The following is a 21,761-nucleotide window of genomic DNA, read 5'->3' on the forward strand; positions in this document are numbered from 1 at the left end:
TGATTTCTATTTTGTTTTTTGTTAGCAGTGTGATGGATTTGCATGAGGTCTATATGGTCTTCCTATATTATCTTTGCATCTTAGGTTAGAGAGCTTTCCCTTAGACTCAGCCAAACTCAATTTCCACCTTCTTTATTTCTTTCTTTTTTAACTATTTTAGTTGTAAATTGACACAATACCTATATTTTATTTATTTATTTTTATATTGCGTTGAGGATTGAACCCAGTGCTTCACATGTGCAAGGCAAACACTCTACCACTGAGCCATAACACCAGCCTATCAATTCCCACTTTATATGTAGGCATTAAGGTATGTTAGAGAATAAATAAAGGTCCAACTAGTATTTCTTAGAACCTTATATTTTCTGTTCCCAAAATTTGTTCCCCAAAATTGGGATAAACATCAAATTGACAAATTTTCATTTTGTCAGTGAAGAAAAATGAAGAAAAAAAATCTAGCTCCTAACAACAGTCACCATCATGTAATGAAAGAAAGGGCATTTTAAGATCAAAGAAGCAGAAAAGATGTAGTTTAAGGTTCAATCATTCTCCAAAAAGAACAGGTTCTCTGAGTTGCATGGAAATGTGTACATGTATGATATGTGCTATATTTACCACTAAGGAATAATCAGTGATGCCTTTTTTTGTCATTGACTTAAGAAAATTTTGTTGCTGACCAACTTCTGAGAATAACTGATGTAAACAGAGTAACTGACTTTAATTTTTGTCATCTGGTTATTCTGGCAGCTCTTAGTTACAAATTTATATTTGGTATTAAAATCTAATCTTTTATTGTGCTGTTTACCTGTATTTGAATTGTTTTCCCAGATCAAATAGGAAAAAGTATTACAAGTGTAAAGAAGTGATGAATAATTAACTTTGATAAGAGAAAGTTCTATTTTTAAAATTTATTATATTTCTTTATGCATATAACATTGATAAAGTGCAATCTCTCAACCCTTTTACTTCACTTAATCTTTTTTTTTTTTTTTGGTACTGGGGATTGAACTCTGGGGCACTCGACCACTGAATCACATCCCCTCCCCAGCCCTATTTTGTATTTTATTAAGAGAGAGGATCTCATTGAGTTGCTTAGTGCCTAGCTGTTGCTGAGGCTGGCTTTGAACTTTCTATCCTCCTGTCTCAGCCTCCCAAACCACTGGGATTAACAGGTGTGTGCCATCATGCCGGCTCTCACTTAATCTTTAAGAAGGCATTCTGAAGCTGGGCTTGGTGGCTGTGACCCAGTGACTAGGGAGACTGAGACAGGAGGATCTCAAATTCAAGATCAGCCTAGACAACTTAGGGAAACCCTATCTCAAAATAAAAAGGACTCGGAACATAGCTCAGTGGTAAAATGCCCCTGGGTTCAATCCCTAGCACTGCAAAAAAGAAAAGAAAAAGGCAGCATTCTGACATACCCTTTATATTAAGTAAGGGCAGGTTTCAAAACTTAAATTTTATTGTATAAAAATGAACTTACAAAATAAAAGACTTATTTAGCCAACTAAAATGTTTCCTGATTTTATTTATAACCTTATTGTTTCTGTTCCAACCTACTTTATTTAATTGTTTATTTATTTATTTTGATACTGGGGATTCAACCCAGGGCACTTAACCACTCAGCCACATCCCTAGCCCTGTTTTATTTTTTCATATTGAGACACAGTCTTGTTAAGTTGCTTAGGGCTTTGCTAAGTTGCTGATTATGGCTTTGAACTTGGGATCCTCCTCCCTCAGCCTCCTGAGTTGCTGGTATTACAGGTGTGTGCCACCTAGCCCAGCTTCTATTTTCTTACTAGGAGAGGTAGGGGTTCTGGGAGGCACTAAATCTTTAGTGTTTTTAATTAACAACCCAGGATGACTTGTTAGTAGACTTGTTTCCACCCTCTAAAAACACTTTCATTTGGAACTTTTTGTACATTAACACAAGATGTATTTCTTGTTGAAATTCTATTAAAAGTATAACTCTTGTTATACTTTAACAAGAGCATTGGAAAGTCAAGAGTTTTATAGAATTATTTTGGCTCCTTGAAAAAAAAATGACAGTAGTTTTTTTCTCATATGTACTGTGCCTATAAGGAATTTGTATAGTGATCTGTAGAATAATAGAATTTCACCCAGGTTTGGTGGCTCATGCCTATAATACAGCTGTAATCAAGGCTGAGGCAGGAAGATCAAGATGAGACCCTGTCTCAAAATTTTAAAATACAACAACATTAAAGGACTGGGGATGTAGCTCAGTTCAGTGGTAGAGTGACCCTGAGTTTAATCCTCAGTTAAAAAAAAAAAAAAAAAAAAAGAAGGAAGGAAGAACTTCCTGCTTTTTAGGGAGTTGAGTTCTTTTTTACCATTTAATCACTAGCTATGATTCAAATAATGTAATGATTTTCCTCTAGACCAAAAAGGATACCTTGAAAAGGCTTCAGTAAACATGCAGGAATTAAGTGTGAGGATTTGGAAAGTCTAAGTGCAGGAGTTGGGCTCACTTCCAAAGGAGGAGATTGTGCATCCACCTATGGCTACTCTAAGCATGATTAAAAACTCACCAGACCAGAACACTGCATTCTGGGCAAGAATCTTATCAGTAACATGTAAGATTTTCTAAGCAGTTTCTTGACACTCTTCTTAGTTAATTTTTGAGAACGAATTGAAACTTCTGAAAGTGTCCTTTCTCCTTGGTAGGTCTACCTGTTCAAATGGACAGACAATATTATTTAAGAGGATCAATCCCAAAGCAGTGATAATTCAGGTTTATGACTTGTAGTCATGATCAATAAAAATAAATTATTGCTAATTTTTTTCTCCCCTCTCCAAATAGAAAAGAACGCCCTATATCCTTAGGAATTTTTCCATTACCTGCTGGAGATGGATTGCTTACACCTGACACTCAGAAAGGAGGTGAGACCCCAGGATCAGAGCAATGGAAATTTCAAGAATTAAGTCAACCACGTTCTCATACCAGTCTGAAGGTAAGCTTTATTTTGTGGAAATTGTCAGTTTACATTTCATATGCTTTCTTATTCATATAGAAACATTAGACAACCAAAGTATTATAAAATGTAATAGTTTGTATACATTTTAGTTTCTAAAATTGATGCCTTTTCTTTTTAAGTTAAAAATGAGCTCTTTCCAGGGTTAGTTTTCTATCATCCTATTTCAAGTTACATAGAAAAACAAGGTTAAACCTTGTTACATCTTTATTAGTAATGACAAAATTATTTTCTTTTTTTTTTTTTTTTAAAGAGAGAGGGAGAGGGAGAGAGAGAGAATTTTTTAATATTTATTTTTAAGTTATCGGCGGACACAACATCTTCGTTTTGTATGTGGTGCTGAGGAATCGAACCCGGGCCGCACACATGACAGGCGAGCGCGCTACGGCTTGAGCCACATCCCCAGCCCTACAAAATTATTTTCTATTTGGTTTAGGCTACATACATAATATGAATTTAGGGTGGGATGATTAGTGAACCTCATTTTTTTAATATTTATTTTTTAGTTGTAGTTGAACACAATACCTTTATTTTCATTTTATTTTTTAATTTTAGTATGCTGAGGATCAAATCCAGGGCCTCGCACGTGCTAGGTGAGCACTGTACTGCTGAGCCACAACCCCAGCCCCTCATTATGTTTTTTAGAGTTAAAAATCATTGTCGCCCAAAATCCTTGATTCACTGGTAGAAACTTGATAATTTAGTAGGGCTTCATTCTAAAAACAAAACAAAGGCCAAAGGTATAGCACAGTGGTAGAACACTTGCCTAACATGCTCAAGGTCGTGTTCATCACAAGAAAAGAAAAGATGTGAAAACAAACCACTGTTACTTTCTCAAACCACTTTATAATGTACAAAAGTGCATTGTAACTGGGCTGATGGTGATACCTGTAACCTGTGCTACTCAGGAGGCTGAGTCAAGAGGGTAACCTGAGCCCAGGAGTTTGAGACCAGCCTGTGCAGCATAATGAGACCCTGTTTCAGAAATTAAACAAAAATTTAAAGTTATGTTCTATATTTTATAAAATAGGACATTTATGAAGGGAATATTGATTGTAAAAATGCCTTGTTACATTATATAATCAACTCTCTGTGTGCAAACAGGCCATTTGTTTTGAATACAAATGAATTAGTTGTGTATAATTTCCTTTTCATGCTGTATCTTTTCCATAATCCTTATCATGACCTTAGTACTTAAAGATATCACTTACTATCTTCTAAAATACTGTCATTTACTTGTTTATCCTTCTCCATTTCCCCCAGCTGGGGATTGAACCCAGGGCCTCATGCATACTATGCATACTAACACTGAGCTACACCTCTAGCCCTTTTTATTTGATTTTTTTTTAAGAGAGAGAGAGGAGAGAGAGAGAGAGAGAGAGAGAGAGAGAGAGAGAAATTTTTTTTTTAATATTTATTTTTTAGTTCTCGGCCGACACAACATCTTTGTTGGTATGTGGTGCTGAGGATCGAACCCGAGCCACACGCATGCCGGGCGAGCGCGCTACCACTTGAGCCACATCCCCAGCCCTTTATTTGATTTTTTGAGAACAGGGTCTTGCTCAAAAGTTCTCAAGGTTGGCCTTGAACTTGTGATTCTTAGTGCTTATTAGGCAAGATTAAAGGTATGCATCACTGCTCCCTCGCATTGTTTGCTTTGCTTTATTCTCTCCACTGAGAACATAAATTTCATCTGTATCCCTGGCACTTAGAAAAATGTATAGCTAGCATATTATAGACAATATATAAATGTGTACTGAGAACATGTTTTTCAAATGAATTTTATGTTTTAAATGTTAGAAAGTATCTTTTAGGATAAAATGGTTTTTCTCTCAGCTTCAGTTGGTAGAAACATTCAAACTAATGCTGTTGACCTTTGGAATGTTCTTAAAACAGTAAGCACATAGCAAATATTTGGTAGCCCTTGTCCCACTTAAAAGTATTTTCAACATTAAGGTTTACCCCATTTTTTCCCCCTTCTTGCTCAATTTGTTAGAAGCCAATTATGTTCAATATTATTCCACTGTGGAAACACTAGGAAACACTCTCAGTTTTTACTCCCACAGCCATACTGGCTTTTTTTAGCCTGCCTGTAGGTTTAGTAGATTTTCAAAATACCCATCGCCCACTTGCTATATATCCCCTTTCCCAAAACAAAATTAAGTAGGAGGGATACTTTTAGTATATCAAAAATATATACCAGGGGCTGGGGTTATAGCTCAGCGGTAGAGAGCTTGCTTCACACACATGAGGCATTGGGTTTGATCCTCAGTGCCACATTAAAAAATAAATAAAATAAATAAAGATATTGTGTCCATCTTTACAAAAAAATGATATATAGATAGATAGATACCCCCCCCACACACACACACAGAGCATATGGTAACTATTTTAAAGCTAACGGTTTTCAGGAACAAGATAGCACATTGTAAAATGGCACAAGTCCTGTTTGCAAAATGTGCTTTAAAAAATAAATAAAATAAAGATATCGTGTCCATCTTTATAAAAAAATTATATATAAATATATATATGTAGATAGATATAGATAGATATCTACACACACACACACATATACATACATACACACACATAGCATATGGTAACTGTTTTCAAGCTAACAGTTTTCAAGAACAAGTGGTACATTGTAAAATGGCACAAGTCCTGTTTGCAAAGTGTGCTTATTAATAATTAGGACTTATTTTATTTTTCACCTAAACCCTTATAATCAGATGTTTTTCTCTAACTTTACCAAGGCCTAGGTGACAAGGACTGAATTTACTGGTAGACCCTATCCCAGGCATGTCACATACTCTCTCATCTTGGCTTCCATGTGATTCAGGAATTAAACTAGACTATCTCTAATTTAAAATATCCTGCTATTCTCATTTCTCCTGAGAACTTTGGGGATGAACTAGCTATGTTTAGGGCATTAAAATAAATGGGAAAAATATCAAAAGTTAAAATTATAATTAACATTCATTTTACTAGCACTCTTTCGGTAAAAGTTTAAGGTGAAAATATTCTGTAACAAAACCACATGATGAGTTATAGTTAAGGAAATGGAGAACAAAATATTAGAAAACTTTGTAGAGGAAAAAAAAACAATAAAGGAGACTATAAAGTTACGGACTATCTTTGTTGCTATATTGAAATTTCCCATTGTGGGAGCCTTGTGGTTAGTGAGATTATAAATAATTCAGTGGGTTTTCTAGGAATGATGTGTGCCTAGAAACTTCTTAAAAAAAAAAGAATTTATACATATTTCTTGATTTATCACATTCTGTGGAAATCAACAAACAAGTAAACATAAGTTAAATAATAGCACTGCAAGTATTGTTAAGTGCTATTAAGAAAGCAAGGTAAGCTAGAGAGTAGTCAGTAGGGAAAGGTGTTTATTTTAGAGTGACGGCATGGGGATGTGCAGGTAGGTGTATGGAATGGTCTGGAGAAATAAGTGTGTGAGGAAGATGAGATAGCAACTGTAAAGACCCTGGGCTGGAGACATACTTCTGTGTTTGAAGTTTTATTGTATTTTTCTTTGTCTGGTTCATCTCAGATTTTTGAGTCCTATCTCCTGTACCAACATCCCTTTTGTCAAAGGTTTCCTAAAAGATCCCTCTTTCCAAGTCTAGTAGAAGATTCTCTGGCTTTACCTTGTTAGCAGCATTTGAATACATTAAACTTCTTGAAAAGTTTCTTCCAATTTGCTTCCAGGATACAACCACCCCCTCTCATTTTTTTTCCTGCCCCTTTTCCCCTGATGGTTTCTTCTACTTTTTGTCCTCTAAATGTTAGAATATCACAGGGCACATAACCCAGCCCATCTCTTATTCTATGTAAGTCAAGTTCCATATCTGCGAATGTCATCTACATGTGGGTGTTCACAAATTTGAATCTCCAACCTTGATTCCTCCCTGACTCCAGACTGTATTCAACACTTTTCTTCCTAGTTTGCCTACCAGGAAAAATACCCTCTTTCAAGGCCAGCTTGCATGAAGCCTCACTTGATACTCTACTGATGATTATCAAATTGAGCTTTAAGATTAGTTCAAAGCAGAAAAAAAGGAGTTTTACATATGTTGTATCATTAAAAGAAATTTTTTACTGGGGGACTTCTGATAGAATAGATATCAAATGACTAAATTTGCTGCTGCTATTGTTGTTTTAAGTGCTAAGGGTGGGGATGGGCAAAAAAAATTGTTGGGATGAGGTTTTTTGTTTTGTTTTTTTAATGGAACTGAATTATATTCATGAATAAGATGCCAATACAAGAAGAAATCAGAGAACAAAAGGTCAAATGTAACCAAGACAAACCTGAAGAAGTAGCATAGGAACTTGCCTTGCCAGATATTAAAACCTACTATAAAGCTCTAATGACGTAGTATTGCTTTATCTTCTGTTACCCATTCCTTTCTGCACAATTCAGTCCCAAAGCCAGTAGGTAGTGCAGAGCAAGGTTGGTGTCTGTACGGTGGGGCAGGGTGGAGGAAGCATTATAACTCAAGCAAGGTTAGGAGGGTTTCCATGTGGGGCCCAGTAGTTTAAAGGACACCCCTGCAGTGGGGCAGCCTGGCTTGGGGGTATGAAATCCTAAGCAGGATGAAAGAACCTACCCAAGCAAAGGAGCCAGGCAGAGGGCTTCAGAACCTGAGCAAGTAAGGAAAGCAGTGTGTGTGTGTGTGTGTGTGTGTGTTTTGGGGGAGGGTCAGCTGGAATGGAGAACAGGAAAATGCTCAGGAAGAGAAGGGCATTGTCAGGGGTTGTAGTAAGAACTTCATCCCTGGCAGTCAGGGATAAGTGAATAGAAGGAGTTGTCTCCATGATCAGTTGGTATACAGAAGTCAAGCAGAATGAGACTGAATTTGTAAATTTTCAGGTGTAGGTTTTAAACAGTTTGAATTGCAGGGCCAGTAATAGGAATGAATGTGAATTGTAAAAGAAGATCATGGCAAGGATAGCCTGCTCAAGAAAGGTGGTTATGGTGGGAGGAGAGTAAAAGAATAACTTGAGGTGGAGGTGGAGGTTTACATGGTAGAAGGTAGAGAATGGGAGTGACTAGATTATTTGTGAGCCTAGAAAAGTTCAATAGCAGGAGAAATTGAAGACAGTAAAGAAAGACCATTGGAACTTGAGAAGATAAGCAGAGGAAGTGGATTACTCATGCCTATCTGTAGTTTAAATCTTCATTGAATGGGACACCTTTGTTTTCCTAGTCTTTGCTATTATAAACAATGCTGCAGTAAAAAGTATGGGGAAAGTATGAAAATTATAAGGATGGGATAATATATATGTGTACTCCCACACAGCTGTACATTCTCCAAAAAAGTAATATTTTTTCTTTGAAGAGTATCCTGGAAAAATTACATAGAAGAGGGTGTGAGGGGAAAGGGGGGGGTGGAACAAGGGAGAGAATTGAACAACGGCCAAAGATGATATATCATGAGCTTTGTAATGTTTTGAACAACCAATAAAAAAATATATTAAAAAAGAGTATCCTGGGTTGTTGATTATTAGTAGAATGTGAATTTTAAAATGGAGGGAAACAATTTTAGCTAATTAAAAAGCAATTAGATTGGTACCTACTTACCTAACTTTTAAAGTGTTCTTTTAAAAACTATATGACTTGAGGGGCTGCGGTTGTGGCTCAGTGGTAGAGCATTTGCCTAGCATGTGTGAGGCCTGGGGTTTGATCCTCAGCACCAAATGAAAATAAAATAAAGGTATTATGTCTAACTACAACTAAAAAATAAATACTAAAAAATAAAACAAAACATATGATTTGAAATACTTTGGTAATACTGCTGTGAGAAGCCCTTGTTAGCAGAGTTTGGTATGTAAAGCCAGTGGTCAATGTGTGCTGCATTCTTCAGGGGATGTGCTTAGCATACAGAACAGGAAATGTCTCAACAGAGCCAGCATTCTTACTGAAAAGAATTTTCCATCCTCCTCCATTTGTGGTTAAGTTCTAAAATTGTTCCTGTTTCTTTAGTCTTCACAAACTCAAATCTTAATAATAGTTGAACCATTTTTTTCATGTTTTCTGATATTAAAGATTCCTATTTTTAAATGCATGTGTAATTTTAAAATTTTAAAATTACATTTTAAAATTACATTGGGAGTTATTTCAGAGTTTCCACTGTTTGTCCTTTTTCTGTTCCAGGATCCATTCTAGGATCCCATGTTTCTTTTAGTTGTCAAATATTAATTTCTTGGACATGACAATTCTTTCATGACCTTGAGACTTTTGAAGGATACTGGTTGATTATTTTGTAGAACATCTTTCCATTGGGTTTCTCTGATGATTTCTCATGATCAGATTGAGGTTATACAGTTGTTGTCTGTTTTTTTGTTTTTGGCAAGAATATCATAGATGCTATATGCCTTTTTAAATGAATCATATCAGGAGGTAAATACTATATCGTCAATGTTATTGGTGGTAATGGTAGCTTTGGTCACTCTGTTCAACCAATTAGATGTCTCCATTGTAAAATAAACATTTTTCCATTTATAATTAAATAATATTTTAGTGGATATACTTCAAGACTACAAATTTTCTGTTTCTTCTCAAACTTTTAACATCCATCAGTAGATCTTTCTACCAAAATTATTAGTAAAATACTACAAATGTCATCTTCCTTCCCTGTCTTCTTCCTTTTCTTAAATTTGGACTCAGTGTATATATTTTTTATTTTGTGGGCTATATGAAATCTTATCATTTATTTGGTTTCTCAAATCAATCCAGCTTTAGACATTGGGAGTTATTTCAGGTTGGTTTCTTTAATCTTTCAACACATCCTTTTTTTTTTTAAGTTGTAGATGGATAAAATACCTTTTATTTATTTTTATATAGTGCCGAAGAGCAAACCCAGTGCCTTACACTTGAGAGGCAAGCGCTCTACCACTGAGCCATAATCCAGCCACCTTTTTTTTCTTTTTTTTTGAATACTTCTTTTCTTCCTTACTGGCACCGTAAGATGCTCTAGGCTCTTGTATTTTCCCCACCTCAGCTCTGCAGTCAGCATCTTCTCCAGGTTCCCCGGTTTCTTATATTGAAGAATGGTATTTAGAAACGAAGGTCTAGGCACTTAGTATTCTTATTTCTTAGAATGTGATTGCATCTGAGCCCCCTTTGTTGTTGTTGTTGTTGCTCATGTTGGGTTTTCCCATTAGTTTGTAACCCTGTATAACCTCCTTTTAGATGTTTATACTACTGTTTTATAAGAGGGTAAAATAAAAGAATTTTAAGAAAAAAGTTTTGTGATATTTCATACTACTTTTGCTTGTGAGTATGGATAAGGTATTTGTTCTATAATCTCAATATTTGTTTGCAGCTGTTTTCTTACATATATTCTCATTTGATAACTTGAGGAGCCACCCATAGCTGATCCTTACTGTTTGAAGGGAAAAAAGTATAAAGACTTAGTTCTTTGATTATTTTGTATTTTCTTCTCTTTTAAACTTTTACTTGGGGAAAGGGAAATGGAATATCAGTAGGTGTTTATAAGTAAGTTTTGTTGAATATTAGTTGTACTCGTGTTGAACAAGATGCTTACATATATTGAGAGTAAAAATTGATAAAAATATAAATAGATATTGGCTAAATTATATTGTGTGCATGAACGGATATGTAACAGTCCCATCAATATGTACAACTATATAATGCACAAATAAAAATGAGGGAAAATTTGAAATAAGCAACACTTTGAAAATGATAATGTTTAAAGTTTATATTTTGAATGTGGCATCTTTTGAAGTAATTGCAACATATATATTTATTGAATACTTATTAATATTTAATGTTTAGGGTAAGAAAAGGTTGTTTTTTAAACATTTCTTGTTGAAGAAAAACTACCATGCTATTTCACATCCAAAAATATTTACTGAGCTGAGGAGGTAGCTCAGTGCTAAAGTGCTTGCCTGCCGTACATGAGGCCCTGGGTTCCATCCTTAGCAATACACACAAACACACACAATTTGTTTATGCTCTCTTTCAGACATAGTGTCATCTACTAGAAATGATATTGAGGTGCTCAAAGCCTAAATATTTTACAAAGCAGAGTTAATAATGTGTTTTAAAAAGTTGCATTAATTCAGTTTACAGTTTTTAGTAATACTGAAGAACATAAAGTAAAAAATGGAAAGTTTCTTCCCCCAGTCATTGTAAATAGTCAATGTATCCTTTACACCTTATTCTTCACGGATGCACATAGATAACACATTCTCAAAAAACTTTCTAAGAAAATTGGGTTTATGCTCTCAAGTATTTTTCTTTTTCTTTTTTGGGGGTCGGAGGGTAGGGACCAGGGGTTGAACTCAGGGGCACTTGACAACTTGACAACATCCCCAGCCATATCTTGTATTTTATTTTGAGACAGGGTCTCACTGAGTTGCTCAGTGCCTCACTTTTGCTAAAGCCTTAGCTTTGAACTTGAGATCCTCCTGGCTCAGCCTCCCGAGCCTCTGGGATTACAGGTGTGCACCTCTGCTCCTGACTCTCAAGTATTTTTCTGCAGCTTGCTTTTTTGTTTAACAGTGTATCTTTTTTACCAAGGTTTTTTTTGTTGTTGTTTTGTACTAGGGATTGAACCCAGGGGTGCTTTCCCACTGAACCACATCCCCATCCCTTTTTTATATTTTATTTAGAGATAAGATCTTGCTAAATTGCCAAGGCCCCACTAAGTTGCTGAGGTTGGCTTTGAACTGGTGATCCTCCTGTCTCAGCCTTCCAAGCTGCAGGATTACAGGCATCTGCCACTATGCCCGGTTTACCTAGTTTTTAATAAAGTGAATAGCTGAGAATAAAAATGACAAGAATCCAGAATTAAATATATAAACAAGCATTAAGTGTTCTCATCGTGTGCGTGTATGCATACATGTGGTAACTGAGTGGCTGGATATGTTAATTGGCTTCATTGTGGTGATCATTTCAACAACGTATACACATATCAAAATATCAAATTGTACACCTTAACTATATACTATTCTTACTTTTCAATTACACCTCAACAATGCTAGAAAAAATAGTATCTATTAAGGGAGAGGCAGTCTGTGGGTTTTTTGTTTGTTTTAGAATTGATTGAGCTAGCAGTTATAGTGTAACCTTCCAAAAAGATTTAAAAAAAATTTTTTTTAAGGTTGTAGATAGACGGAATGCCTTTATTTTATTTGTATTTGTTTTATTTTTAAGTGGTGCTGAGGATCGAACCCAGTGCCTCATGCAAGGCAAGCGCTGTGCCACCCCCAGCTCCTAAAAAGATTTTGATAAATTTCTAGCCCAAGAGTTTTTAAAACTTGAGGTTGCTTTGTCTTTAAGAGATATATTTTTGTTTCATAGAGGGAAAAGGTACATATAGAAATAAAGAATGTGAATAAATAGATGTTTTTATGGAAAAGAGTTTGAAACTTGTACTCTTAACAGTTTGTAGAAGTGATGGTAGATAGGAGAAAAGGTTGTAGTGAATATTTTAAGTATAATATGCTTTATTTATTTATATTTTGGTACCAGGGATTGAACCTAGGGGCGCTTAACCACTGAGCCACATCCCCAGCCCTTTTTACTTTTTATTTTGAGACAGGGTCTCACTAGGTTGCTTACAGTCTTGCTAAGTTTCTGAGGCTGGCTCCGAACCTGCATTCCTCCTGCCTCAGTCTCCCAAACTGCTGGGATTACAGGCGTGTGCCACCATACCTGCCTGTATAATACCCTTTAATATTTACTAAGTTAAATATTCAAGGTGACTGACATAAGTGTCAGGAAAATTTCAGAGTTGTGTAAGTAGAAAAACGGGTTAAGTGAAGAGCTGCTTATTAAAGTACGTAGTAAGACTCTGATCTAAGTGGTAGCTTCTGATGCAGAATTTTACTTTATAATATAACTTAAACTAGAGTCCTAGAGGAGGTTATTTGAAATCAAAACCAAACCAAACCTTCATTTTAAATATAGTAGATAATAGAGAGATGAACATTGTAGCCTAAGAGATAGTATAAGCCAAAATTTTAACACCTAGTAAATACGTAATTTTTTTCTTTTATAATCTTTCCCTCTTCCCAGGTCAGCAATAGTCCTGAACCTCTGAAGGCTGTAGAACAGGAGGTGAGAATGGTCTTTAAAGACATTTTACAAAAAAAGAAAAGTGTTTAACTATTGGTTACTTCCTCAACTGCTATTCTTAAAATATCATATGGTCAGTTTGGAAGACTTGATGTTATTCACCAAAATACAAAAGAAATAATTTATTATACAGTAGTTGTCAGGGTTTTACTGTAGTCTGAAATTTATTCCTCCTCCAAAATAAGTATTTTGAAATAAAGGAGAAGAAAGGACAAGTAAGTCTTATGGAAATTCTGCCTGTTTACACTTATCAGCTCTAGGTAAGAAAACATGTACACTTTGTACGAATATCTTCCTTAAGGTAAAGGTACTTAACTTTGTATGGATCCTGGAGACAGCCCTTGTTGTCTTTTTACCTTGAATTGCTCCCCTAGTTTAATAGGTTTCTTCAGCTTTATTCAGCAAACAACTGTTAAAAGCCTAGTATATGTGAGTCTTGATATGTTGGGTATGGGGAATAAAAAGACAAGACTTTCTCTGCTACATCAGGAGTTAATCTAGGTCTGTATGGAAGCCCCTCAACATTGACACTGAAACAACATTCTTTATTCCCCCCAGGAATATCCTTAGGATTAGGAAATTCATATCATTCCTTTAGTAATCTGAATTCTTTTGATCCTGCAATATTGTTTACACCTATAATATATTTTATCTATATATGAGTGTCTAGAATTTTGGTTCTCAATGTTTCTTTGGGTCAAATTCTTTTACATGAAACTCCAAAAAAATGAATGTACACACAGAATTGTGTGATTGTTGTGCCTTAGAATTGTAAATTGAGAGTTTAATAACCACTGCTTTAGAGTCTGACTTATTTGGAGAAAAAGAAATGTAAATATAAAATTATAAGATGGTGTGTGTTATAGTAGGACATCCTGTATGGACATAGTTACTTATTTGTAATTTTGTCTTTACTTTCAGCTTATAAAACCTTAAAATCTGAAAGGTTAAGCTGGGTGTGGTGGCACACACCTATAATCCCAGCAGCTCAGGAGGCAAAGGCAGGAGCATCACAAGTTCAAAGCCAGCCTCAGAAAAAGCAAGGTGCTAAGCAACTCAGTGAAACTCTGGGTCTAAATAAAATATGAAACAGGGCTGGGGATGTAGCTCGGTGGTCAAGTGCTCCTGAGTTCGATTCCTGGTACCGTAAACAAACAAACAATCAAATAAATAAATAAATGGTAGACAAATTTAACAGAGTTGCTTGGCCCTTTATTTAGCTTATTTCAAATGAAGGCAGGCAGGCTACTTGGGTAAAACACTACATTGGAACATGTAGTATTTGTAAGCTGTTCTTAATGGAATAATCTATTTTCTATAATTATGCATGTAGTTTATTAGAAAATAGTGATGGTGTAATGCCAGATAACATATGACATATATATATTCACCCTAGCACTGAGTGCATGACCCATTTGATGAATGGAACAACTAAAAATATTTTGAAAGGCTTATAGACTTTTAGCCTGATATATAATACCAGTAGGAAAATATACAAAGACCAGATTGTTTCAACCATGGTGTCTCAAGTGAAACCAAAATATTGAGTCTTTGTTGTGGTGATGATTAAAAAAAAAAAAAAAAAAAAAAAAAAACCAAAAACAACAACAAAGAATTTACCATCTTAATAATTTTTAAGTATATCCATATTAGTGTGAAACAGATTTCAGAGCTTTTTCAACTTGCATATCTAAAATTCTATACCAGTTACATGGTAATTTCCCTCCCTCCAACCTTGAAAACACCATTACACCTTGTTTTATGAATTTGACCCCACGTATTAGATACCTCATATAAATAGGATCATATTGTATTTGTCTTTTTGAGACTGATTTATTTCACTTAGCATAATGTCCTGGTCCCCATATGACAGGGTGTGGTAGGATTTCTTTTTTTTTTTTTTATTAAGGACAAATAATATTCCATCGTATGTATCACCTTTCATTTATACAATCATCTATTAGTGGCAAATTTGGGTTGCTTCTACCTCCTGGCTACTGTGAATAATAGCTCGTATGGTGCAAATGTGACTGTACAAATAAGCTCTTTTGAGACCCCCTTCTCATTTTTCAGTTTATATCCAAAGTGAAATCGCTGGATGATATGGTAGTTTTTATTTTTTAAAAAAATTATTGTGAGGAACCTCCACATTGTTTTCTAGAGCAGTTATGTTGTTTTGACAGTTCTGCCAGCAGTGTTCAGGGATTCTAGTTTCTTCACATCCTTGCTAGGATTGTTACTCTGTTTTTTTAATTGAATAGTAGCTATCCTATTTGGAGCAAGATACTATTTCATTGTAATTTTCTGGTTCCTTTGTTTTTGTTTTGGTGACACCTGGAATTGAACTCAGAGCCTTATGAATGCTAGATATGTGCTCTACCACAGAGCCACATGTTAGCCATAGGTATTTGGGCTTGTTGCTTTCATTCTGTCTTTAGTTGGAGACACAATACAAGAATGTCATGTCCCTGCCCAAACACTATAGCAAAGACTATGTTTAAGTATAATCTTGGGAGTATTATATCACCACTGCCTGGGAGACCAAGGAGAAATAAGTACTCTTTTGACAACTATCTGCTTAAAATACAGAGCTTTTCTTTCTCATGCTACATCCCTGGGATCTAGTTGTCAGAAGTGACTTTGTTTTAAAGAGCATAAAATCTTTTTGTGCAGCAAACATAAAAAGTGGAGGTAGATTACTGATACATAAATCTTATTATTCGGATAGCCTAGGATATCATTTTCTTTTGAGATCTTAATTTTCGACTTCCTTCTAGCCTGAAATCTTTGGATCCCTGAGATATTATAGTCCTTTTCCTGTTTTGGGTTCACCTTTCTCCTGGCTCTTTTTACTTCATGCATTCAGGTTCATAAATGAATTTGAGAAAGTGGGCTTTTGCTCATGAGTTTATATTGTTAACTCTTTAATTATTAATTAAAAAATTTAAGATGACAATGACCAGGCTTTGGAAGAAGTGTGTTGATGGCTGGAATGGTAAGGATAAAGAAGAAATATTTTCTCTACTTTTATTTAAGTGGGAAATGTCAAGTCCAAGACTAACTTCAAATTATTTTTTTTTCAAATAGTTTCAAAGGCATATCATTTTCTTAGTATAGATGAGCTTGATATTCTATAACACTTTCTGAATCCACAGTCTCGATGGATTTGAGAGCTTTCATTAGGACTATGGAGTTTTATATTCTTAAACATGTGTTACATTCTGAACCTTTGAAGGATGGGAATTCATGTATATGAAAACACAAATACGAATTAGCCAGGCTGTTAGATGAACCAAATAATACCCACCACCCTCCCCTTTTCTTTTGGTACCAGGGGCACTCAACCCCTGAACCAAACCCTTTTTATTTTTTATTTTGAGAAAGGGTCTTATTGGATTGCTTATAGTCTTGCTAAATTGCTGAAGCTAGCCTTGAACTGTAATCCTCCTGCCTCAGCCTCCTGAGCTGCTAGGATTACAAACATGTATCACCACACCATACGGGACTTTTATTTTTTATTGAGTGCATATCAAAGCAAAGACAAAGAGTCACTCTGGAATGGTGGTGGCTTATAGTTACTTGTCTTTTCTATAGTCCTCTTTGGCTCCAGAAACATTATTATCAAAGTTTATGACTCAACTTTAAACAAGATAATTTGCTTGACTTAGTAGGGTATTGTTGTTGTTTGTTTATTTTGTTTTGCTATGTGGGGGATTAAGTTCAGGACTTCCTTCTGTGTGTCATATATTAGGTGCCAATCACTAGCTCAAGGAAATAGCAGTTTTATGTTTTAACTTAAGGAAGGTGGAGATGATGGAGAATTAAACTATTTCTTTCTTTGAATCGTCTGTTTTTTCACTGGAATTAAGTCCAGTGTTTGAGATCCACAGAAGAAAATAATTGTATAATTTAGCTAACTTTATTAGCATATGGTTAGTATTGTAATTGAGATGACAGATGATCTTAAATGCAAGCCATTAAAAATGCTTTCTTTATTCATAAAAGTATAAATAAGTATGAATGCTTTTCCCCTTCAAAACTTATCTCAAATTGAAGAAAAGTTCATGTAGTTCTGTTCATTTGAATTTGTTTAGAATTTATTTACTTTTTCCCCTTAAAGTACCAGTTGCCTATTAAAAAATTTCAGAAAAGCTAAAAAGTGTCACAAAAAGAAAATAAATTTTATTCCCTATGCTTAGTTGATTTACATGCTTTTAAAAAAAAATTTTGGGACCAAGAGCCAGGAGTGATGGCTTATGGCCTATAATCTTAGCCAGCAACTTGGAAGGTTGAGTCAATCAAGGCCTGCCTCATCAACTTGATGAGACCCTGTCTCAAAATAAAGAAGAGCTGGGGATATAGGAGACTGGGAAGTCTATGATCAAGACTGGCAGATTCAGTGTCTGCAGAGGGCACAGTTCCTGGTTCTCAGATGGCACCTTCTTGCTTTGTCTGTACATGGTAGAAGGATTAAGGACTGTCTCTGGGGTGTCCTTTATAGGGGTATTATATTCATACTCATGAGGGCTCTAGCCTCAAGATCTAAGCATCCTCAAAGGTCTCACTCCTTACATTATTATGTTGAAGTTTCAATATACGAATTTGGGGAGGATAGACAAACATTCAGACCATAGCAGTAGACATCTTTGATATTTTGTATTTTATTTATGGTATATATTCTTATATAGATTTACTACTTTTAGTATATGCTGTAAATCTGAAGTTTCCATTCTTTGTTGACTCTTGAAAATTGTCCCCTATTACCACTATAATTCAGTGGTAGAGTGCCTCTCTTCAAACCCCAGTATTGCACAAAACAAAAGAATCTTTGGGACCATACTTCTTATATTGTTTTATATTCTAATATATTATTTTAGTTGATGATGTTTTATAAAAATGTATTAATCCATGTTGTATTTGCAAAACTTTCTTTTTGTGTGTGTTTGTGGTGCTGGGGATGGAACCCAAGGCTTTGTGCATGCTAGGCCAATGCTGTACCACTGAGCTACACCCCTAACCCCTTCAACGAAATTTTAATTGCTGCATAGTGTTCAGTTGTACAAATGTATCATAATTTGCTTATTCTCCTATCTTGAATCATTAAGGTTGTTTGCAGTATTTTATTGTGATAAGAACCACTAACATGAGTTTTATCCTCTTTAAATTTTAAGTCTATAATATATTATTGTTGACAGTTTTGTCTAGTATTGTACAATAGATCTCTAGAGCTTAATTATCTTGCTCAAGTGAAATTTTCTGGCTTTTGGTTAGTAACTCCTCATTTCTCCCTCCCTGCCATACCATTCTCCCCACCCTGCTCCTGATAACCAGCATTCTACTCTGTTTCTATAAACTTGTTTGGGATTTTTTTGCTGTATAAATGACAGCATGTGTACATCTTTAACTATTTCTTGAAGAATATATACTTCTCTCTAATGTAACATAAGCATTTTACTGTATTACTGAAAATTCATTTTAAGTAGGTATTATACTCTAAAATGGATATATTATTTTATTTTTCTTTTAATAGATTCAAAGTCCAAGTGGAAATTCAATTTTGGTAAATGGATCATTGTCTGCCATATACACAAAATGATGATTGATAAAATAACCAGTAGCTGACCAGTTATTGTACAAGTGCAAGTATAGTCATTTTTAAAAGTTGGGAATAGCAAGAATGTACTGGAACCAAGGGTCTTAAGCAAACACTTCAGTTTTATCCATGTGTTAGAACCCAAATTTACCAATACAGCTAAAATATTTCAGAATCTGTTTTTTTTTTTTTTTTTTTTTCCTTATCCTCTGCTCCTGGGGATTAAACTCAGGACCTCCAGTATGCTGGGCAAATGTTCCACCACTTAGTTACATCCTCAGCCCTTTTTATTTTATTCTGAGACAAGGTCTCTCTAAGTTGTCCCAGCTGGCCTCAAGTTTGTGATCTTCCAGTTTGAGCCTCCTGAGTAGCTGAGATTACAGGCATTTGCCATTGTGCTGAGTGATATTTCAGATTCTTAGTGGATTACTCCACACTGGATGTACCAGTTCTTTAATTTTCTACATCCTTTAACTTTCTACATTTCTCATCAGTTAAAAAGAAAAAAAAAAAGGCTGGGATAGGTATAGGGAAACTGTTAAATTATGTAAGTATAATTACCGTGAGAAATTGTAACAGCTGACGTTTTAAACATGTAGTATGTATGAAGTACATTGCTAAACTAGTATATAGAAAAATTTATAATAATCCTATAAAGTAGATACAGATTACAGAATATAGTTATAGAAAGAATGTATAATCTACCTGAGATCATACATTTAGTGAATGGTAAATTTATTGAATTTACCCTTGTTCTTATTTAGCAGTAGTAGAACTTTTTTTTTCCTTCCCTCTTTAAGAGAGAGTAGCTCATTGTGTTACCCAGGCTGGCCCTAAACTTCTAGGCTCAGCCTCCTGAGTAGCTGGACTACACTATTCCTGGCTTAGAAGTAGACTTTTTGTCATGTTCTATTCTCCATAGACCTTTGTACTTTGCTCTAAAAGAATTACATCATTCTTGATATCCATTGGACAGTTTGTAATTCATTATTTTGGACCTTTTTGAAAATCTGTTAAAAACTGTACATTCTTTTTCAGAAAAATTTACTGTACATAGATTTTGCATACATTTTCATATGAACACGTGTCCCTTTAACTCTATTTGGAGATCCTAGAATAGTAGTTTATATTAAATTTAAATGAGTATATGAATCACCTGGGTTGCTTGTAAAATTGCACATAACCTGACCTCACTGTTAAAGTTGGGTGCATTAAGTAGGGCGTTGGATTTAGAATCTGTCTTTTTGACAAATACTTAAGTGATTTGGATGGCAGAATGTTTTAAGATCACAAAACTGTCCTGAATCATTGCTGAATTCATTGCTGTTTTAGAGCAACTATTACAAAGTATTATTATTATTTTTTTTTTTTTAAAGAGAGAGAGAGGGGAGAGAGAGAGAGAGAAAAAGAGAATTTTTAATATTTATTTATTTTTTTTAGTTCTCGGCGGACACAACATTTTTGTTGGTATGTGGTGCTGAGGATCGAACCCGGGCCGCACGCATGCCAGGCGAGCGCGCTACCGCTGAGCCACATCTCCAGCCCCACAAAGTATTATTAACAAATGATTGTGTAGTTTTTATAATTTTATTACTGATACATCTTTAGTTTCCAGTTTTCTGTTTAGAAAAATCTCATGTATGTTTGGAAAAATATGTTCTACTTAAATATTATTTGCAAATGATCTAGACAGATTACTTATTGGTAATCAGTGACTCTTCATTGCCTGTTTTTCTTTTCTTTTTCTTTTTTTTTTTTTAAGGGGGTAGGACTTTCTCTAGTACAGTTCTTTCTTAACTCTTTTTCCCCCAATGCTTGGGTTTACACCCAGGGCCTTGCGCATGCTAAGCATGAACTCTACCACTGAGCTGTGCTCCCAGCCTCTAGATGATTTCTAAGTGGTTTAGAATAAATTATTCAGTTAAAATTGCCTCCTTAATTATCTTTATTTGTAGGATGAACTTTCTGATGTTAGCCAAGGTGGATCTAAAGCTACCACTCCAGCATCAATAGCTACTTCAGATGTGGCAGCAATTCCTCCTGATACTCCCTTAAAGGAAGATAATGAAGGATCTGTGAAGGGTACTGACACACCAAATAAGTCAGACATAAGCAAACATATTGAAGTGCAGGTAGCCCAAGAAACTAGAAATGCATCTACAGGTAAGTGACCCTAGTTCTTAATCAACAAAGTGTTGAGTAAAACTCAGATAATGTGGGAATGAGAAGAATGTATTGGGGTGTTGCCTGCTTTAGATATATAAAGATGGTAGATAATTCATTATATTTAATGTAAATAAACATTAAAGAGATAATAAAGTTTTGGAAAGAGATATTGGGGGTTGGGAGGCTAGAGAGCTTAAAAGGCAGGAGGACAACCCTTTTCCATCCTCTACCTAAGTATGTTAATCTGTTACTTTAGTTTCTCTATTTTTCACCCCTTACATAGAAATGGAAGGAAGCAGTGCTTTGCACCACTACACTATGTCCCCTCAAGAAACACAAATGAAAACTTAATAATTTCTGAGATTGACTATTAACTGAATGTATCACATTGGCTAACCCTATGTTTCCTAGAACCCATTTTAAAAATGATTGCATTTTTTAAATATTTAAATGATATATTCACAACCATAAAAGCAACAGGATTTGCATATGAAGGCATGTATGATACATGTTTTGTTTATTTCATCATGTCCTTCTTTAGGCTCTGCTGAAAATGAAGAGAAGTCAGAAGTTCAAGCAATCATTGAGTCCACTCCTGAATTGGATATGGACAAAGATCTCAGTGGATACAAAGGTTCAAGGTACTGAAAGTGTCAGATTAAGACATTTTATCTTTCCTTTTCCTTACTTTTATCATAAGCACTCTGTTCTCTGGCATGTGACCAGACAAGAGCAGTTTATGTTTTTCTAAAGAAATATTGGCATTATATTCCAATTTCTGTTCTTGAAAGTAAACATTATACATGGTTTAAACTGTGAAATGTTATTCTTGCAGCATCAGGGATTTGGCGTACAGGGATGGATGGTGTCTTTGTTTTGAACTGCTATAACACTATCT

The 21,761-nt window shown here is 35.0% G+C and overlaps 1 protein-coding gene across 8 annotated transcripts in view; it reads left to right on the forward strand.

Annotated features, from left to right (window-relative positions):
- Positions 1-21,761, forward strand: part of Spag9 (sperm associated antigen 9) — a 133,731-nt gene that overhangs the window by 51,716 nt on the left and 60,254 nt on the right. For 4 of the 8 annotated variants that reach the window (XM_026386873.2, XM_026386875.2, XM_026386874.2 and 1 more), the window contains exons 5-8: positions 2,822-2,972; positions 13,045-13,086; positions 20,653-20,860; positions 21,405-21,504. In XM_026386873.2, coding sequence (XP_026242658.2) covers positions 2,822-2,972; positions 13,045-13,086; positions 20,653-20,860; positions 21,405-21,504 — 501 coding nt within the window. The remainder of the gene's footprint in view (positions 1-2,821; positions 2,973-13,044; positions 13,087-20,652; positions 20,861-21,404; positions 21,505-21,761) is intronic. The other 4 variants (XM_026386876.2, XM_026386879.2, XM_026386878.2 and 1 more) reach the window with 1 other exon arrangement.

This window comes from Urocitellus parryii, chromosome 7 (assembly GCF_045843805.1).
Source record: "Urocitellus parryii isolate mUroPar1 chromosome 7, mUroPar1.hap1, whole genome shotgun sequence".
Taxonomy (NCBI): Eukaryota; Metazoa; Chordata; class Mammalia; order Rodentia; family Sciuridae; genus Urocitellus; species Urocitellus parryii.